This window comes from Pleurodeles waltl, chromosome 8, assembly GCF_031143425.1.
Source record: "Pleurodeles waltl isolate 20211129_DDA chromosome 8, aPleWal1.hap1.20221129, whole genome shotgun sequence".
In the NCBI taxonomy this organism is placed as follows: Eukaryota; Metazoa; Chordata; class Amphibia; order Caudata; family Salamandridae; genus Pleurodeles; species Pleurodeles waltl.
The window spans coordinates 350,483,722-350,503,358 of record NC_090447.1 but is presented as its reverse complement, the minus strand read 5'-3'; the positions used below and the strand labels follow the sequence as shown (position 1 = coordinate 350,503,358).

The 19,637-nt window shown below is 41.6% G+C and overlaps 1 protein-coding gene across 1 annotated transcript in view; it reads left to right on the top strand.

Moving 5' to 3' along the window:
• Window positions 1-3,555: 3,555 nt before the first annotated feature.
• Window positions 3,556-19,637, top strand: part of ATP6AP2 (ATPase H+ transporting accessory protein 2) — a 114,797-nt gene continuing 98,715 nt past the window's right edge. Inside the window, exons 1-2 of the mRNA XM_069204219.1 lie at window positions 3,556-3,727; window positions 19,361-19,491. Coding sequence (XP_069060320.1) covers window positions 3,676-3,727; window positions 19,361-19,491 — 183 coding nt within the window. The 5' untranslated portion in view covers window positions 3,556-3,675. The remainder of the gene's footprint in view (window positions 3,728-19,360; window positions 19,492-19,637) is intronic.

The window sequence follows — 19,637 nt, the reverse complement described above, 5'->3', positions numbered from 1 at the left end:
CGGACTCCGGTAACCGATGTAGGAGCTGGGGCAGCCTGAATGTCTCTGACCTTGTCTGGGTCTGGCATTACTCCATTCTTTGTAAATTATATCCAAAAAAGCCAATTTCTGTTTGTAGAAACACACATTTTTCACGATGAAGTGTCAGACTATTGCTACGCAGCTGCGTGAATGTGGCTCGCAACCTTTCCAGATGTTCTTTGATGTTTCTGGAATGCACCAGGATGTCATCACTGACACTGAGTACGCCCTCCAGACCAGCAAGTACTCCACGTATCGTGTCCTGGAAAAGTTCAGCAGCACTCGAAATGCCGAAGCTAAGACGTTTATACCAACGGAGTCCCACATGCGTTGAGAATTTGGTGATGGCTTGAGACTCCAGGCCAGTGGCAATTGATGGTATCCTGCCCTGAGATCCATCTTTGAGAACCATCTTGATCTATTGACCTCCGCCGCAATGTCATCTACCGTTGGGGTGAGGTGACGCTCCCTTCGGATTGCTACATTAGGAAGTCTCATTTTGAAACATATTCTCACTTCCCCTGGCTGTTTAGGCTTACGAGTGATCACGATAAGTGATACCCCTGGGGTCGGTCCCTCTATCCATTCGATGATGTCGGCTTGCTCTAACTTTGTCAGCTCTTCCTTAACTTTGAGGCATAGATTAAATGCAACCCGTCGATGCTCCAGCACCACTGGTTGAATGAACTTGTCGATGTGCAGGTTGAGCAGACTCCATTTTCGGCATCCAATCCCTTCAAACAACTCTGAAAATTTGGACACCAGATCATCAACTGTCCCCAGGTGCACACTGAAAGCAAACAACACCAGGTGTAGCTTCACTGCCGTTTTGCAAGGCAGCAGCAAGCCTGATCCAGACAGGGTGACATATATCTTGACGCTGGTGGTCTGCTGGCCATGGGCAATCTCAGTCGTAAGTACCCCCGCCAGTGTTGTCCCCCATGCTGCATGGCATGAATGACGTGCACCAAACCCTCACTGTCGTCATCATCCTCTTCATGACGTGGTGCACTTTGGGCGCACTTTACGCCTCTGGCCTTGGCAGGCTTGGGTACTGCTGTGGATCGACAGACCTTTCCAAATTGGTTAAGTTTGTTGCAGTTTGTGCACCTTTTTCCATGGGTGGGAAATGGTCCTGAGTGTGGATAGACATCACCACACATGTAGCATGTTTTTGCTATGGATTTTGGTTTAGGGCGGGTCTTCCTTTTGTCTGTAGAGGTGGTGGCCACTGCATTAATTGGCTCAGTTTTTATCTGTTTTTGCAGCGCTGCCTCTATGTAAGCAGCTGAAGTTTTGGACAGCTCTTTGGACCTGCCCATGGTGAGAATGTCCGCTATTGTCATGCCTGACACTTCGAGGATACCCTCCCTTAGCTTCGCAGAGTGGCACCCTTGGATGAACTGCGCTCTTATTTCATCTTTTCCATCCGGGAATGTGCAGGTGGCGGCCAGTTCTCGTAGTCTTGCGTAGAAAGTGTCAAACGACTTTTCAGGCAGTTGACGGGCCTGTCTCAGTAGGAACCTCTCGTAGTCTGGGTTTGCTAGGGGTTCAAAGTACGCAGTGAGGGCCCTTTTCAGCGTTTGATAGGTAAAAGGCAGTCCTTCCTCAACAGCCGATTTGCTGATTTTGTCTATCATCACACCCCCCAGGTGTAGAAGCATAGGATGGCGTCTATCATTGTCCAATGCAAGTACTGATAAATAGGTTTCTAACCTCTCAAGCTACCCTTTCTATCGGTCGGCCTGTGCAGACGGCGGACTATCCGCGACAACTGGTTCTAGAGTGGGTATGGAAGCCATGCTAAATACCCCTTTCGGGTGCTGAACTGAGCTTGTGTTACTCTTTTTACTATGAGGACAATGCTAAACAGTATACAGTACTTTTCAGGGAGTCAGGTGCGGTGGTAGCGATGTTAGTTATCCACTGTAATGTTCATTGAGGATTTATGTGGACAAGTTTAATTATAGTTATTGGCTTGCTGGAATAATACTCCAGTCACGTAGGAAAGTCATTGTCCTGCATGTGTACTGTTTTCTTATGCCTGGCTTATTTCTGCCATGTTCTTCCTGTCCCCACCTTTACTTGTGCTCGCCTTCCCTGGACCACACAAACTCGTTTTTTTTTCTCTGGGCCCACACTCCTCTCAACCCTCACTACACGCTCCCTCCTTGGAGACGTGCGATGAACAACACGGTGATTTACTGTTTGTTTTTCCCTTCAAGAGCTGCTTTCACACACAATGTCGTGGGGGCAGGGCAGCAGGGCTCGTGAGTTTAAATATGGCACCCACCCCCGCCATCAGCAGTGCACTCCCTCCAGAGAGGCACGCACAGGGATGCACGGTGGGCGGGGCCTCGTGGGGCATGCACTCACTGTCACGAACTGGAGAAACGCATGGAGGGCCGGCGGGTGTGCCGATTCCGAGGCGGCGACAGCAGGAATCATTGCAGCCCTGTATAGAGTGATCATGGGAGCGACCGCCGGGACCCGGGATGCGGCGTGCCCTCAGGTACAATGCGCTTGCATCAAACGTTGTCACTGGGGTTCGTAACCAGAGCTTGTCGCTAATTTGTTGCGTTGCTGTCACGGGCCCACCAATACGTTTAGCAGGAAACAGTGGAAAAAACAACAGACACTCACTGAATTTATTGGGTTACTGACCTGTGGCGCGAACATCACACATCCTTTTATTATCTCGTCCCCTTACGCCAGGGGCATACCAACAGTGTCCCAAACATGGGGACCCGACTGGCTATGAGAGACTAACACATCCCTCTCAAAAGGTTCGCCCCAACATAACAATTGACCTAGGAAACTTGGCAGGACTGGAAGCCATAAAGGTTTCTGTTCTAAATCATGCAAGACACTACAACCTCTATATTATGAACAAACCTTCTATCATATGTGTGCTTCACATCTTCATTCAATGTAATGTCATCATTTATTTCTTGTTGGTTACACTTTCTGTAAAAAACTACCTAAAACCCGCTTGGGCAAGGTTCACACTATAGAGAACAATTAAATATTTTTTTTAAGATTCCTGTCCCTATCAAGTTTCGTCATTTTTGACGAGCGTTTTGAAATTGGAGTCATCTTTTTTTTCCTAGAAAGGAAGTAATGTTTTTTCTTGCCTGTGGAGAGGTGAAAATATAACTGGTATTAACGGGAAAACATGTTCATAGTTTCCGTGGTAATGTGCAGTTTATAAAAAGACAGAAATGTGAGCGCTTCCGAGTTCTATTAAAATTATATTTTCAAGTCTTTAATGAATGTATTGTTTTTTGCACGTACCTTAATTGCACTTAAAAAGTTGAATTCTTAAAAAATGCACCATTGCCCATGTTTTTTCCTGTAATTGATAATTTTTGCGACATCTAATATGATTTCTGTCTACTTCAAGATGGCCACTGCATTTATTAGGAAAGCGTGATTAGTGATTTTTCCTTCCTCCATTTCCATTGCTTTGGAAATCTCTACTTTCCCATTGGGTGGTTCACCTTCCTGGAGCTGGTGCGTATACGGCAATTGGCTGCGATGGCAGGGGGGCGGTGGTTTGCTGGATGTAGTCGCTGCAGTTGCTAGAAGGGGGCGCAGGGGTTGACGGAGCTGCAGTGGTTGACCAGGAAGGCGAAACTGAATATTGCTGCGGCAATGGAGCGGCTCGTTCCATATATAATAGTGGTGGCTGCTGCTTTTGTGGCGGGTAAGTAAAGAAGGAATAATTGTGGGCTTGTAGGAGGTCAGTTAGGGGGCATCGCCGTCTTGCACAACCAATAGCCCTAGCCATGGATGGAAGAAGAGCATTTTCATTCAGTTACACCACACACGAGATTATAGGTTAGAATACGTTTCTACTGTACCCACAGCCCCGGGTCAAAAATGACTTGTGACAGTCCGGTTTGGGTTTGTTGGGGTCTCTGGTGCGTTCGAGGGGTTATTCTAAGTTCCCCCTTCCGAAGTGTACGTTTTCAATACATTTAAGCGGGGACTGTGACTCCAAAGGGTGGATGTTCTTCGCGGGGACACCGATATGGGCTGCCCCGGGTGTCGTGTGCGCTTGACGCATCAGCTGATCTCTCAGCGTGACCGGAGAGGAGGGAGCAGGACATCTCCCACTCCACCTCTCACCACGCATCCTCTTTTTTCCTACTCATTATTTCCACCAAAGCTTCCCCTTTCTGTCTTCACGCTGCCTTTACTCACTGCTTTAGTAGTACCGGGTTCCCATTAACCGCATCTTCCCCGACGACCACGTATATAGCGGAAGCATTGCCACATTTGCCTTGTCTTGTGTATTTGGACCAGAGCATCCTGTATAGCAACACATTTACAGGCCGGGTCAGGTGCTGCTGCTGCCACCACCTCCTTACTGCTGTTCAGCGAAACATCAAACATTCAGCTCTTGTCATAAACAACTGTAAATCCTAAACGAAACAAATCTTTGTAAATAAAATAGGAAACCATGGTAAATTTCTGGCGTTCAACCATGTACTTTTTAGAAATTCTGTTTATATTAACAGGTACAGCTCTATACGATCTCTTCGAAACTAAGTCACTGAGATTTATGAAACCGGAAATCCTAAACGTATTTTATTGTACAGGTTATCAAATAACCTGTGTTCTTCAAACGTTTTTGCAGAAACTGGACAGGGACTCATACGGTTTGATTATTTTGTATTTGTTTCACATACACCTACTCTTAAACCGCATGAACGGTAAGGCAGTCTCTGAATGGTTTAATCGTAGCCGAATGGTGTAATCGTAGCCTTGTTTTTATTTATTCGTTCTTGGCTAGGAAATTGTGCTTTATCATGAAATACACATATGAGTTGCAAATCTTGGTATGCTGCTCACTGATCTGACTTTGGGATTCTTTGCTTTAATATGATATTGTAGTTGATTTTACATGCATATACTGCTGGGTAAAAGCACACGCAAGTGTTCGGAATGGCTGCTTGCCATTACTATGAAATAAAGGAGTTCCAGTTGTGTATGCCACTTTACAAGAATTTCTTTGATTATATGAGAGAGAGCCTTATCCTGTTCATGCACAAGATTGTGTCTTTTGGTTATAAGGCATGGTGTTATGCTACCCAACCACCACTGGAGTTTGACGTGAACTACTCCCAGTCTGAATAATTAGATTTAGGAAGACCGTGGAGCAGAACGAGACCTGGGCATTCTAGGCAGGTCATTGGGCAGAGGATATGGACACAACTGCAGCCTCGACTGTGTGGAGTTCAGATGATCTCTTAACTATCTTAAAATCAGTGATTCCATCAACGTTCCTATTGGTATTCCTATTTCAAGAGTTCTCCTGCAGTAGCAACACTCAGTAGAACAGGTTATAACTATATTTTCATGAACGTTTTTGTATTTGTATGTAGCCTTTTGCATGGATTAATCCTTCTTGCTGGTAAACATCTTGTAAAGTCTCTGACCTAGAAAATGATTTGAATTATAATTTTTAAGTGACATATAATATATTAAAATGAATATGAGAAACTGGCGTGATTTTTTTTTTTTTTTAAATATATTCAATATTTTTTTTCAAAGTTGTGATTTACTGTTGATTAGTGTGATACATATTTGGGTAGTTTAGTCTACAATGTGGATATCTGAAGTAGGGATAGATGGTCTGTGCCCATGCCAAATTCTCAGGATGTCTACAGAAGACAAATGTACATACAATGATTTCCAGTAAAACTAATTTCCATAGTCAGTGGTCAGTCACACTGAAAACGTGTAATGGGTCTGGCTGTCCTGGATCTGTATTTTGATCCCTCGTATAGAAAATGTGTGGAATCGCGTTGTATGTGCTTTAGCCACACTTCCGTCACTCATTCTAGATTAGCAGCAAATGAGTTTTGAAAAGGGAGATTGTTGTCCTTGTACCTGGGTACAGCTCTTGCCTTCTGGTAGAATGAACAACTAATTATTTGTATCAAATTGCTTCTTCCTAGTAACTTGAATTATCAACTTCAAATGGGTTTTGTAGAAGAGTGAGATATGTTTGTTCTTTAGATCCTCAAACATCAAAGGGCGTCCAGTTAGTTGTTGCTCATTTGTTTTTTGGTTGACCCACTCCGTCCCAATGTGCTCCTAGTTGAGATTTAAATTTATGTAAATTCTAAAACTTTGGTTCACCTCTCACCACCAATGTAGAGTAATTTTGTATTATTGTGGAAAACGGAGTGGATCATGAAAATAGTTGATTTGGCAAGAACTGCTAGTGTGAGAGGAAATAGCATATGTGCATGCATGCCCCCTTTTTTTATCAGTCATGTTGCATGTACTTTTGTGCTGGAATACATGTTTGTTACATGTTACTTACCAGGTCACTTTGGAGGTCCATGTGCATCAAAATGTAGTATTCCAGTCTTGACATCAGATCCGGGTTTATTACAACGTTAGGTGGCTTTGTTCTCAGCCTATTATCAAAGAGTAGGCCATTTAAAACAGTTTCTTCAATTTAGCAAAAAAAGTACATAATGGCTCCGGAGTTTAAATGTGTAGGGCGTGACTTCAACTTCAACAGAATGTCCTTGGTGGTAAATATGTTTGTGTTCCTTCCTTCTTGACTATCCATAACCAAAAGGTAATCTTGAACGTTTGGGACTCCTTTTGCCCCAGACCTATATATATATATATATATATATATATATATATATATATATATATGGTGTCTCACTAGGAACCTGTAAATGAGCCATCCAGTGAATGAGATCACAATCGATCTTAAAACTCAAGCAGACATCATTAAACAAAAGATCATTCTGAAATGCCTATTGCTGGTAATCGTTGGTGCTGCAGGACTGAGTAGAGGAAAGAGTTTTTTTTTTGTTTTTTTTTTAGGTTTTTCCTGCACAGCGCTTGTGAAGTCTTATGTTACTTAAGAAATTATTTAAAGGTACTTAGAACCTCCCCCTTACCTACTTACCTGAACTTTGCGTTCAAACGTCGCTTGAATTTGCTTGCTTTTTATTGGCTAGCAGGTTGTCGCGTAGGCTCTGATTATCCTAATGAGACTACTGGATTTGGGCGGCAGGATCACTTGCGCCGTAGGGGGCTGAGTCTGAACCCACTGCAGGTGACACCTGTCTGCCTAATCCTGGTTTTGTTCCAGCTAACTAGCAGTGTCTCATCTCCACCCTAGAGCAGGGATGATTGGGCAACCACGCGCATCACACAGTTGACTCCTCAGGGAAATCGTGGTCTACAGAAGCAGCTGCAGTGAAGCACTTAGCAATTGGCATACAGTCGTGGTCATCTGGCTGGAAAATCCCTCTAACGTACATGGGTCAGAGTCGTGTTTTCTAATAAAACAGCTGATGTTCCAAGAAAGGATCCCCCCCACATAAGAGTGTTTATGTTTCTATGAACATTAGAGACAAAGCGTACCACTTTTGCCGGCAACCTATCTTGCTGTAGCCTTGAGAAAAGCACAAAGTGTAAGAAATGTCTTGTTTAAGAACACAGTGCTGGCCTAGGCGAAGAACGGCTAGATAGAGAAAATAAAGCAAAACCGCAAATGTAGCTATTGTTAAAATGATAAATACGAAGCTGAATCAAATATATTAAGGTTAAAGTGCACAGCGGCAGGCCTAGTCTGCTAAAATAACGTGTATAAAACTATAGCTAAAATGGCTACACAACAAGGTCACTTCTGTTCTGTTCCTGGTCCTTTGTTCTGCTTTTGCTGTCTTGTTGAGCATGGCGGAAGTACACCTTCTGGTTTTGGGTAACTTGTTAGTGTACGCAAAAAGCTGAACTGAGTGCAAGTCAGTTTGCATTGAAATGTGTGCTACTGAATTGGTGGCGGGTTAAACCTTACAAATGCACCAGTCATGGACTACCATAAATATTAAAACTCTGAACTATGTAGTCGCCCAATATCTATGGCTATACCTGTGCACAAATCACAGCACCTGCCACCACAGGGGCAATCCTGAAAGGATTACATGCAAAAAGATATGGATCGTGCACCATTGCACAAAGTCAGTAAAGTCCAGTAACACAACGTTGTCTTTTAAAAATCTTCATTTTTTATTATTTCTTTTTCTTGAACAAACGAGCAAAATCTTCATTTTTTTATTATTTCTTTTTCTTGAACAAACAAGCTGATTGCTCGTTTGTTCAAGAAAAAGAAATAATAAAAAATGAAGATTTGTAAAAGACAACGTTGTGTTACTGGACTTTACTGACTTTGTGCAGTGGTGCACAATCCATATCTTTTTGCATTGGAATGTGTGTAAACATGTTGGCCATCTTGGAGTGGAGTACTGGTTGCAGATTTAAAGCAAGCAGCGAGTGGGTTGGTTATGTTGTGTTTTTCATTACTTCGTACATTTCTGATGAATAATATTTGTAAATATTAAAATAATGTGTGTTTTGTTTCTTAAATTACCACTCGTTTTTAAAGAAAAGTCATGTGCATACTTGGGCAATATTTTATTTTGAGTTGTTAGTCTCTCAGTGGCTTTCTTAACAGGCTGTCACAGGTGCAGTTATCTTGCAGCCACTAGGGTCATGATTCGAATGGTGCTGCAGGTGTAGTGGCACCAGAGCCAAAAGTTTTCAGAACTCCTCTAAACACCAGATATTGCTATATTTTACTACTAAGCAGGCAGCCACAAGTGTAGTTACCTTGTAGGCATTAGGGTCGTGATTTGAATTGTGCAGCAGATGCAGTGACACCGGGGCCAAAAGGTGTCAGAACCCCTCTAAACACAGATAATTGCTACGTTTTACTTTTAAACAGGCTGACACAAGTGCAGGTATCTAGTAGGCACTAGAGTCATGATTTATATGGTGCAGCAGGTGCAGTGGCACCAAAAACAAAAGCTCTAGCTGCTGTTAACGCATCTGGCCTTAATAAGTAAACTTACAATGGGATGCGACTAGGTAAATGAACTTTTGACTCACAATTAAGATGTTCCCACCATAACTCCAGTACATGCAGGTCAATAATCAATATTATCAATAATCAATAGCATTAATATTCGAAGGAGTCAGTAATTGTCACACACTGACTTTTCAGTCATGAATAACCGCACCTTTAGTAAAAGTTAGAATATTTATTTCACTATATTAACAATGCTAAAGTCATGTAAGATAATCTCAAAATCAAATGGTACACACACAGAAACAACACTGGCTGTCCAAATCTGCAAAAGAAACGCAGTCTAATCAAAGCTTGAACTATTACACATTCTAAGGTTACAGTGTAAATCAATAACACAAATAATTGCGCAAATGATATCACACACACTTAGACTTGGCAAAGAAATTCATCAGCATTATTCCCTGTGGCAAATTCTCATTAGTAAGGAATCCTTAACTAACACCAGATTAGCATCAGCATGTTGGGCTTCTTGCAGAACAATTTAGGAAACACACATTTGGACAACATCCAACTATAACTCTATCAAAATAGTGCGGTTGGTACCTAGAAGGAAGAAGGCAAACAGGCATAACTAACACATGGGTACAAGGATACCGTTCCTCATTTGGATCGGCAAGCTAAGATAGTCTTCGCCATCAGGACATCAGTCAGTCAACAAGGATTCAGGGCTCAGCATCAAATTTCAGAAACGCAAAGCCTTTAAGCATTAAGTTAAGCACATCTCGCATCAAGACACACAAGAAGAAATTGACCTTTCGGCCAGCAAGAAAATGGGCAGTGGGCTAGGCAAGATAGATGCACACTGGCAAAATGGCAAATGATGGTTTCTTCTCAGTGCAGTCCTGTTAAGTTAAATTTCCTAAAACCAGTGCTTTAAATGGGCCGGTACTCGCTGGTACTGAGTACTGGCACTTTTTATTTTGAGAGGGAGAGTACCGGCATATCTCAAGAAAAACGTAATACTTTTAATGGGAGAGTACCAGCACTTCTCAGAAACAAGCAGGTACTCTGGTACAGAGTACCTGCACTTCTATTTTTCCATTTATAGCACTGCCTTAAACTACTTTCCAAACCCCTGTTGGTCAAGGGATCGCATGTTCACATTTTGTCCAATAAAACGAAAACTTCAAATCTATGAATTCTACCACTACTCCGATCTCATGTCGCTGATTGGCTTCTCTTGTAATGTCCTCATCATCTGGCTCATCAGGTAACAATATTGTTGCAGCTTATACTCCAGTCAGTGTCTCCATTGTTCTCCTCCTGAGAAAGTCAGTCTCACACACATTACACTCATAATGTTACATTTAGCAAGATAGCATCTTCTAGTAATCGGTTCTCATGAGAACAACTTTGCTACGAGCACATTTACACAATACAATGAAAAATCGCAGTTTAATTCTCTGAACAGTCATTTTATTAAACCTTAAGAAATACAGCTTGACATGAGGCCGTGCAACTATGCCAAAACCTCCGCTAAGTTAGGCCTACAGTTAATAAAGCTAATACATGATGCGTAGCCGTCAATATGACATATTACTATGTTAATCAAACATATACTCAATATTTCATTTTAATAAGCCATTAATAAGTATACTTCATGAACATTGACGGCCACTCATCGTGATCACATTTTCAAATGCATTCGCTATTTTTCTACGTTATTACATTTTCTACAGAAATCCATTACTCATAGTACAAGAACACTTTAATACTTTTTATTAAAAACACCTGCGCTAGCACTGCCCCACTTAACACTTATTATTGCTACATTTTACAACTAAACTGGCAGTCAAAAGTGTAGTTATCGTGCATGCACTAGGGTTGTGGTTTTAATGGTACAGCAGGTAAAGTGGCACCAGTGCCACAATGTGTCAGAATCCCTCTAAACACATACTACTGCTAAATGTTACTACTAAACAGGCAGTCACAAGTGCAGTTACTTTGCAGGCACTAGGGTCATGATTTTAGTGGTGTAGCAGGTGCAGTGAGACTAGGGCCAAAAGCTCTAGGAACAATTCTAAACACCAAATATTGCTAAATTGTATTTCTTAACAGGCAGTCACAAGAGCAGATATCTTGCAGGCATTAAGATCATATTTTGGTGCAGCAGGTGCAGTGGCAATGTGGCATAAAGTTATCAGAGCTCCTCTGAACACCAAATATTGCTATATTTTACTACTAAACAGGGAGTCACAACTCTGGTTACCTTGAAGTTAAAAAGGGGCATGATTTGAATGGTGGAGCAGGTACAGTGGAACTTGACTAACTACACATTACTATAATACAGTGCCATATTAACTAAGGTATAAGTTATGAGTTTGGAACCGTGGGGCACTAATTCAACATATATCGCAACATGAACCACTATTAACAGTTTATAAAATTTGAAACAAACATTATAACAGTTTTCTTATATTTATAATCCAGTTAGCAAGTTAGAATGCAAAAGAAAAAACAAGGGCTAAACCTCTTGGCTTTGCCAATGCTTGTTTCCTCTTCACTGTGTGGCACATTTAGTGAGCTTTTGAGCTATGGGAGGAGCACATACTATTATTACTCTGTGATTTAATGTAAAATGGGGCAAAACATGAAATATACAAAATGTTGCAGGTGTTCAGATGCCTGTAATGTAATGAAGCTGCACACATTTTCATAGGGACTGGTAGGTGACATTAGGGTGGTTATCGCTGCTGGCTGTGTGAAGGGGACTCCCTATGGAATCAATCCATCCCCATTTAAGCGAGATTTCCAGCTTTGTTAATGCATGGTCAACTGTACAAGTGGTGGAGTGCATGCTCAAGCCTGTCATTTGTGATACCAGAGTGTTTTTACTCCTGGAGTCATCCAAGACCTTTTGATTTTATTAAATTTACATATTTAGTTTCCGTTCTTATAGGGGGTTTCAGCCTGCCGTCTTCATTCATTGATTTGTTGTCATGTAATTAATTCACGTTTTTGTTTCAGCCGAATTCAGTGGGCAAATGGTTGGCCCACTTCTGCCACTGAGTATCTAAAACATGACTGGTGGCATGAGTCTTTTTTACAGAGAGCGCATGCAAAGTAATTCCCTTCAGTGCAAGGGACTACTATTAATGTATGCCTTTTTCGTTACAAATATTTTTCCGTATATATAATTTTTGTTATTGGTGAGGACCCAAAAGCTTCCCCAACAATGAAGGTTTAGAAAACATATAAAAACAAGCGCAGAGAAAGCCAGAAAGCTGGCAGTGTGTTGGCTTTACTAGCGTGAATCAGAAACATATGTCTCTCTACAGGCTGTTATTGGTGAGGGCCCAAAAGCTTCCCCAACAATGAAGGTTTACATTTTACTTTTTTTTGTTATTTTAGTTTTTGGAGATGAGGCACAAATCAAGCATAGCATACATTTCAGAGGTCAGTTTCTAGCGAAATTAGGGATAGTTTTAAAAATTCTGAATTCATGAGTTCAGCGGCTACTGCCCTTTTTTGTGTTTGGATCATTCGGGGCGATATTTTCATTTTGTGGTTAGCAGTAATAAACTGTGCTTTTTGACAGGTTTGTTGCTTTCGCCGGTTCCTATATCAAATTACCTGATTTGTATTGATAAACTTTATAAATTATCTACGAAGTGCTACAGCTGAAGTCTTCTCCGTGTCTTTTTGTGCCATCTGACCGCTCAAGGTATGCACTACTGGGTTGTTCGTGAAATCACCTAGGCCAAGGATACTACATAGATACCGTAGTTGTTTATTATTAAAATAACTAGTCTTTTCATCAGGGTGGTGTAAAATTTGCTAAATGTTGGGAAAATTACACGATCACGTGTTGCTGTACAAAATCTTCATTTAGCACTACAGTTTAGCGTGAAATGCGCCCCCATGTCTGTTTTGGATGGAAGGACTCATTTCACACACACAAATATTGCATAAAAAATAGAGTCGCTTCAAACAGCAGATACTCGTTCTACATTTTTGGTACGAACATCGTGTAATTATGGGACCCAGCTTAATGGTGTCATTTCAGGACTTCCTTGTAGCAAGCGCAATGTGAAATTAATGAGATTGGGCCAATGTTAATTTAGTGTGGGCCTGCTTTTTATAGTATGCATTGGTCGGCTTCCTTTCGTCTGCTGTAGTCATATATTTTCTAATTCGATGCGAGTTGTGACTGGGAAGAATTATTTGGGGCACAGCCCTCTAGTGCCACCTTTTGCAAGTTGGGGGCAAGATCAAGGAAAGATATTTTGCATTAAAATAGATTTTTTTTAAATCAAGGTCACGCTTCACCATCGAGTAGGCTCTAACTGCAGGAAAGAATGTTTGTGTCTGAACAAGGTTAACTAACCTCGCCGTTCTTGAAAATGCAGAAAGCCGCTGAGCTTTTTATTTTCCGTAGTTGTCTGTTATTCGGTCCAGATTTATCTAGTTTGGTGCAGGGAAGAATGGCTCGGTCGACTTCTCTGCTGTTTGTTCCAGTAAGAGACACTGCTAAGGTCACATTGGGCTCCATTCCCTGCTGAAGTTGGTTTGAGCACACCCTCTTGTTGTGCAAATAACAGACGTTTGTGTGAGAACTCGTTGATTTCTTTGTGATATTTCATTTTGCGCTGTTTACGTTTGTAAATTCATCGAGTGTTGGACGTGGTAGTTGCGTACTTCTGTAAACGAAAATTAGCTCTTTTTGGTTTCTAAGTGGTAAAAACGTGTGGAAACCTTTAGGAGATTATTTACTGGCCCATGGGAAGCACCGATTTTATGAGTGGCCAATTACAAAGTGCACGTTCTAGTTTCACTCTTGCCTGAATTCTTCGCGTAACGGTAAGCAACTACCTAGTAGAAAAAACAGCGCTTCGATAACGCTTTAAATTCCTTATTTCACGGCTAGCTTTAAACTTCACTTTTGGCACCGCTGTGGATTATTTTTGTAATACCCACTTTTGTATTCTAAATTCGGTAGTTTGTATTAATAAAAGTGCATTGGTATTCCAGCCATTTTAGAAAAAATATTTCCACCTGCTAACCTTATTCTGCTCTTTCTTCCGGATCGGGGTGGTTGCACATGTTGTGTCTTGGTTTGAACCTGGGAACGGCTCTGATCGAAGGACGACTGTGTGAACCCTCAGTATCTAACACAGTGAGTCGTGTTCTGTTTGGAGACAATACCAGTAGTTAAGTTGGGCACCTGCCAACGAGCTTGTGGCACCCATCTCTTGCACCGGAAAACATTCCGAGTTTGCCAGAAAAAGTGTTAGAAGGGCGGCGTAGGTTTACTGTGCCGGAGTCTTTCTAACCTACAGAGCCCATGGGCAGAATACTTCAAAGGCACTGTCTGGTGGAGAGGAAGAGTGCTTCTTTCTAAATACAGAGGGTAGTGCTGCTCTTTGGAGAGGCAATGGCGCATAATTTAGTAGTACAATAGCAAGAGAGTGGAAATGTCTTAGAGGTTATAGGGAAGAGCAGTAGCATGGTGGAAGATTCAAAATGGTGGGCCCCAATGGTAGAGTCAAATTTATCGAAGGCCAGTGCCTAGCTTTTAAGATCAGTGTTAAATCCTCATGTAGGCCACTTACTCACACTTCACTTGTGTTATTGTTAGGATGCGTGCCTCAATCATTTGGCTCAGATGGCTAGCAGTTTGGTGGTAAGGAGGCATGACGGATCTAGTGGTACTTCTACAGACTGCATAGGTGAACAGAAGTTGGGGAAGAACATTTTAAAAATCCATTTCCTAGTTGTAGAAGTGGATGTGCAGGTCTAAGAAGCTGTAGAAAAAGTGTTATACTTGGGGAGCAGGGGCATGGAAGAAAAAACGCTTATCTGCACATCTGGGTAATATTTGGCCAAACCTTAGTCATTGCCCCTTTTTCAGTTATTTTGGTGGTGCCAGCCTCTTTAAGTGTTGCAGAGATTACAGCTCCTTGTTTGCGGGCAGTGAATGGCAACCTTTTTTTGTTACCTTGCTTGACCTCATTTGTGTCTTCAGCAGTATTAACTGTCAGCCCCCCCTCAAAACCTCTTTATTGAAAATGGGCTGAAGTTATTTTCATGCTGAAATTTGTCCAGATGAGCTTTTCAAGGCCTGAGTAAACCTTTGGATCCTGCGGTGTGCCCAGAGGCTTAGTTCTTTCTCAGGTGATTCTGAATTTCTCCATGGAACCCACACTCAACTGTGTTAAAAACTGCTACTCTGCCAAACAGGCATACTTGTCAAAGGCATACTTTAAGCTTTGCTACCTAAAGATGGCGTTTGCGCTCATCACATGCTACTGCAAACTAGATCAAGGGTGTCGGTCTGCAGTGATGTCCATACCTTAGTTTCTTAACTCCTACATCAACTGGTTCAAATCTCTAGTACTACATCCAACGTCACAGTGGCCTTGGAGGAGACCCCTTTCTTTCATGGCCTCCGTTTCTATTTGACATTCTTGTGCAGTGCAACATTCTTTATATATGGGTTGTGCTGTCGAAGGACTGGAAGTAACGTTGTGTACGTGCATAAATTGAGTTCCAGTGGCTTTTCTGGAATGAATTGGTGATTTGGCCTTGCATGTGTGCTCCTCTCAGTTTGACCTGGGACACAATGATACAATTCGACACCGATTTTCACTACAATATAGCCCCATCTGTTAATCAATGTACCATCTTGCCTACATCTTACTCTGTAATTAATGCAGCTTAAATTGTGCCGATTCCCCCTACAGGGAAAGCAGATTTTTATATGCGCTTTTCCCTTAGTGGAATTAAAGACATCGGGTGAAGTTTTCTTCTTTCTTTGGAGTGTGAGTTCATTCTGTTTTGCAAGACTAAGTAGAGTTAGCTCAGAATTCAAAGCCGGTGCAGCAGGAAGGAAAATCGTATCGTATTGCATTGTTTTGTAATATTTTAATGGCACTTAATATCCCTGACGAAGCAACAAAGCTGTGTTTCTGGCATTGTGCTCCTAGCACCCTTTCAAAATGTATGCTGGATATAGTTGTTGGAGGTGTTGGTTGAAGATAGGTGACCTGTGTTCAATTTGCAGTATTAAAGCACCTCTCAAATTGCATGATGGCCAATGTAAGTGGTCCAGATAGTAGTGAACGGTATCCTACAAACCCTTACTCAGAAAGGTGGTAGGCTACCTCTATAATAGAACTTCGTTGATACGGACACCATAGCTTTTCTGTTGTGATTTGGACTCTGCAGTTTGTAGGAGCCAAATGACTACTACCGAAGTGCAGAAGCGATTTTTTTTTTTTTTTTTAATTTTTATTATAATATTTTTTTTAACTTGATTTTTAGGTCTGGCCTGCCACTTACGAATATTTTTTTTTTCCCAACCTAAACCCTAAAAAAGTTTTTGTCTCTCCTGCCACTTACCATTGGCTTCATTGTCGTTCTTATTTTCTTTCTTTTAATTGGTGAGCACATGTTGGCTTTACTTTGTCTTTGTGTTTTTCTTTTGTTCTCTGGAGCACGGACCAAGTAAAGTTGATTTCTTGATTGTTCTTCTGCTCTGCTTGTGCTTAGATTAGGGTACACTTTTTTGAGTGTGTATTAATTGGTCATTTGTTATTTTTACACACTCCTATGCTGTTTTATCTAGTTTTCAGCTATTTTTATGCCTTTTCATTTTTGCTTTTTCGTCCTGGCCACTCCCCTCGTGTGAAGTCAAATGTTGAAGCATTCACCGAGGGTTCGTTAGTTTTATGACTCATAGTCATTTTGGTCGTGTTCCATGTAATGCCGCTTTTCTACCCAATTGGGGAATGCCAGTGTAAGTTACATGATTTAAAATTGTACCACCTGGTGATGTTGACACTTGCCTAAATACATACATATATATAGTGTGTGTGTGTGTGTGTATATATATATATATATATATATATATATATATATATATGCGAGCTGTTTGCAATTCATAGATTTTATGCCTCAATAACACTAAATACCTTCTAACCATCCCTCGTTACAAAACATCCTTTTACCACTAACCACCATTTAGCCACCCGTCACCCTCTCCTCCTGTTACCACTACCCAAGCGCCTTAGTCACCATCACCTCCCTTTACATTTATCCACCCGAACCCTCAAGTCACCCTACTATCCACTCTCAACCTTAGTCACCATTATTACCCATTCCTAAATCCTAAAATTCTTTTTTAATAATAAAAGTATGTTATTTAAAAAAAAAATATATATACATAAACTGCAGGGTAAAGTACTGTCTGGTAAAAACTGCATAGTAAGCGGCCTGCCTGGTAGAGGCTGTTTCCCCTCAGGTGTGATACAGAAGGCACTGTCAGTTGTTTTATGCCCTTCAGTATGTTTGGGGGCAACTTTCTCTTTGCCACCTACCTCCATACCTCTCCCTACACCCTATACTTTAGGTCTCGCCTGAGACAGCCCATGTGCTGTTGCTTTCAAGACCGTTTGTTTTACTTCGGGGGCTTACAGCCTGCTCATTGTTTACCATTGTTTGGCTACATCATCACTGTCATTTCCTTGCTTGTCATTGGTTACCAAGCGACAACTTTACTTCTTCTTTGTGTGTTTGTCTCCACCCTGAAGCACAGCCCAAGTACTGCTTCCCTTGTCCAGTGCCCTTTCATTGCTCGCTGCTTTCAGTGGTATATTATTTCCTTTTACTTGCACCTCCCTGCCGACCCTGTGATTTTTGTTTGCTCTGCCTCCCACCCTCCTGTGTTGCCTGTCTGGTCTGCCTCTCCCCCGTTAGTCCTTGCTCGTCCACCCCACCCCCCGCCTCGTCTCTTTGCTGCTTGTCCCTCCTGTCCCACCAGGAAAAAAATCACCCAAAAGTCCTGGCAGGGGGATGTCCGTCTGTGCTATTATTTTCTAACTTTCAGCCATGCTGCACAGCAGCTGCTGTACAACATAGCTAAAAGAAATTGACAAAGCATATAGCTCTCCCATTTGCGAGACTTATTGACTTTATCAGTGGTTGCTTAGGTTTGGCCTAGAGATGTTTTTTGTTGTCTCAGCAGCCGCAACTAAACCAAAGCATTGTCAAATAAAAATGGCATACATAGAGGCACTTTGGGTTAGTCATTTTCATCGATTGTTACACTGTCATTCAGAAATTGATTTTTACCTACGACCACATACTGCATGTGGAGGGCATAAGCCCATTTCAGCTAGTAGCTCTCTCGCACTGTGAGTTGTGACATTTCCCCTGATCACACATGTATAGTGTAAGCAGAAGTGAAACTCGGTGCCAGGGCTAGTAATTTCCCAGTGCCTTTTTTCTTTCCATTCTTTGTTTTTAAACTGTTTTCAGGTTTCACTAACTTAAAATAAGTAGGATCTTTCCTTTACACCCACAACTATCCTGTTTTCCTGTGATATTCATTAAAAATAAAAGGTATTTATGTAGGTCTGTTACAGATGGGAATCCGTACTGTTTTATTATTAAAGTTATCTGTTATTTTTTTTTAAATTAATATTTAATGAAAGCCTATGGCTGCCACGTTAAAATGGATATTTTCCGTTTTTTTTCTTAATTTTAAAAACAAAACATAGCACCAGCTCAGCAAGGCCTGACCTACTGGTCTTTTCAAACGCTTATCTTACTTCAAGTTGTATGCCTACTGCCTGTCTGGAAACCTGTGGCGGATAGCGAATCGGATCGCTGCGATCTATCTGTTGTAAAGATGTGGGTTTTTAAAATGTGCCTGTATTTCAATAAAAACCACCCTAACAGAAACAACTCAAACTCGGCTAATGTTTTACCGATGCTGAAGAAACTATTTATTGTCAACAGGTATGATTGTTTTCTAACTACATGACTTCGCCCGCATTTCAAGGTCACGTGTCCTGACTACAGGCCTTGAGCTGATGATGCAGTGCTGACACAACCCCAGCGGCATTACATGGAGTCTGTCCCCGTTACCGTTTTTAGTCTGTAGCACGTTGCCAGTGTAGGCAGGGGTTTTACCACCCCTCCCCATAGGGGTGATAAGGGCCCATATCAATGTTCCAAAGCATTGTGGAGCCTTTCTGCTCTGCTAAATAGGGTAGTGATGTTTCTTCCCTCCGCCCCACGTAATGCACTCACCTGCCCCCGAACCCAGGATTAAAAACAAATCCTGTCATGGCAGAGGAGTGGTGTGTTTGAGCTGTTTGTATAGGTTTTATCTCGCAGGCACATTGTTTTCTTGCGAGGAAGTCGGCTCATTTGTGTGGGAGGTGTTGTTTTTAAACTCCAGCCGAGTGTGTGTATCTAAACCTTTGGATTTTGCTTGTACATATTTTCTCTTTATACTCATCTCGGTTCCGGAGATGGAAGTGTTTTACTGTCCCCCTCTGCTCCACGGTTTAAAAAAAAAAAAAAAACTATTTGAAACTTTTTGTCACTATATAGGAGTCTTTTATAAGACACATAAGCTATGATTGGTTGGTAACATTTCATGCGTATTTATTTAAAAAAATATATTTATTGCGTTTATTTTAGGTGCCTTTTCTGATGAGCTGAACATCCTAAAATCCCCCCAGTCTGTCACGTTCAGAGATGGCAGTTGGCCAGTTCCTGGTGAGCGGATCCCAGATCTGGTTAGCTTGACTATGGGCTTTTCCATTGAAGAAGTAAGTGTCAACCAAAAATACTTGGTAGCAACAATGTAAAGTGTTTCTTTACTGCCTCTGTCTAAACATTCTACAAATTGTTCAATGTATAGTGCAAGACGTACCCCTACTTGGACTGACTTCATAAATCCCAGTGTAAACTCTTC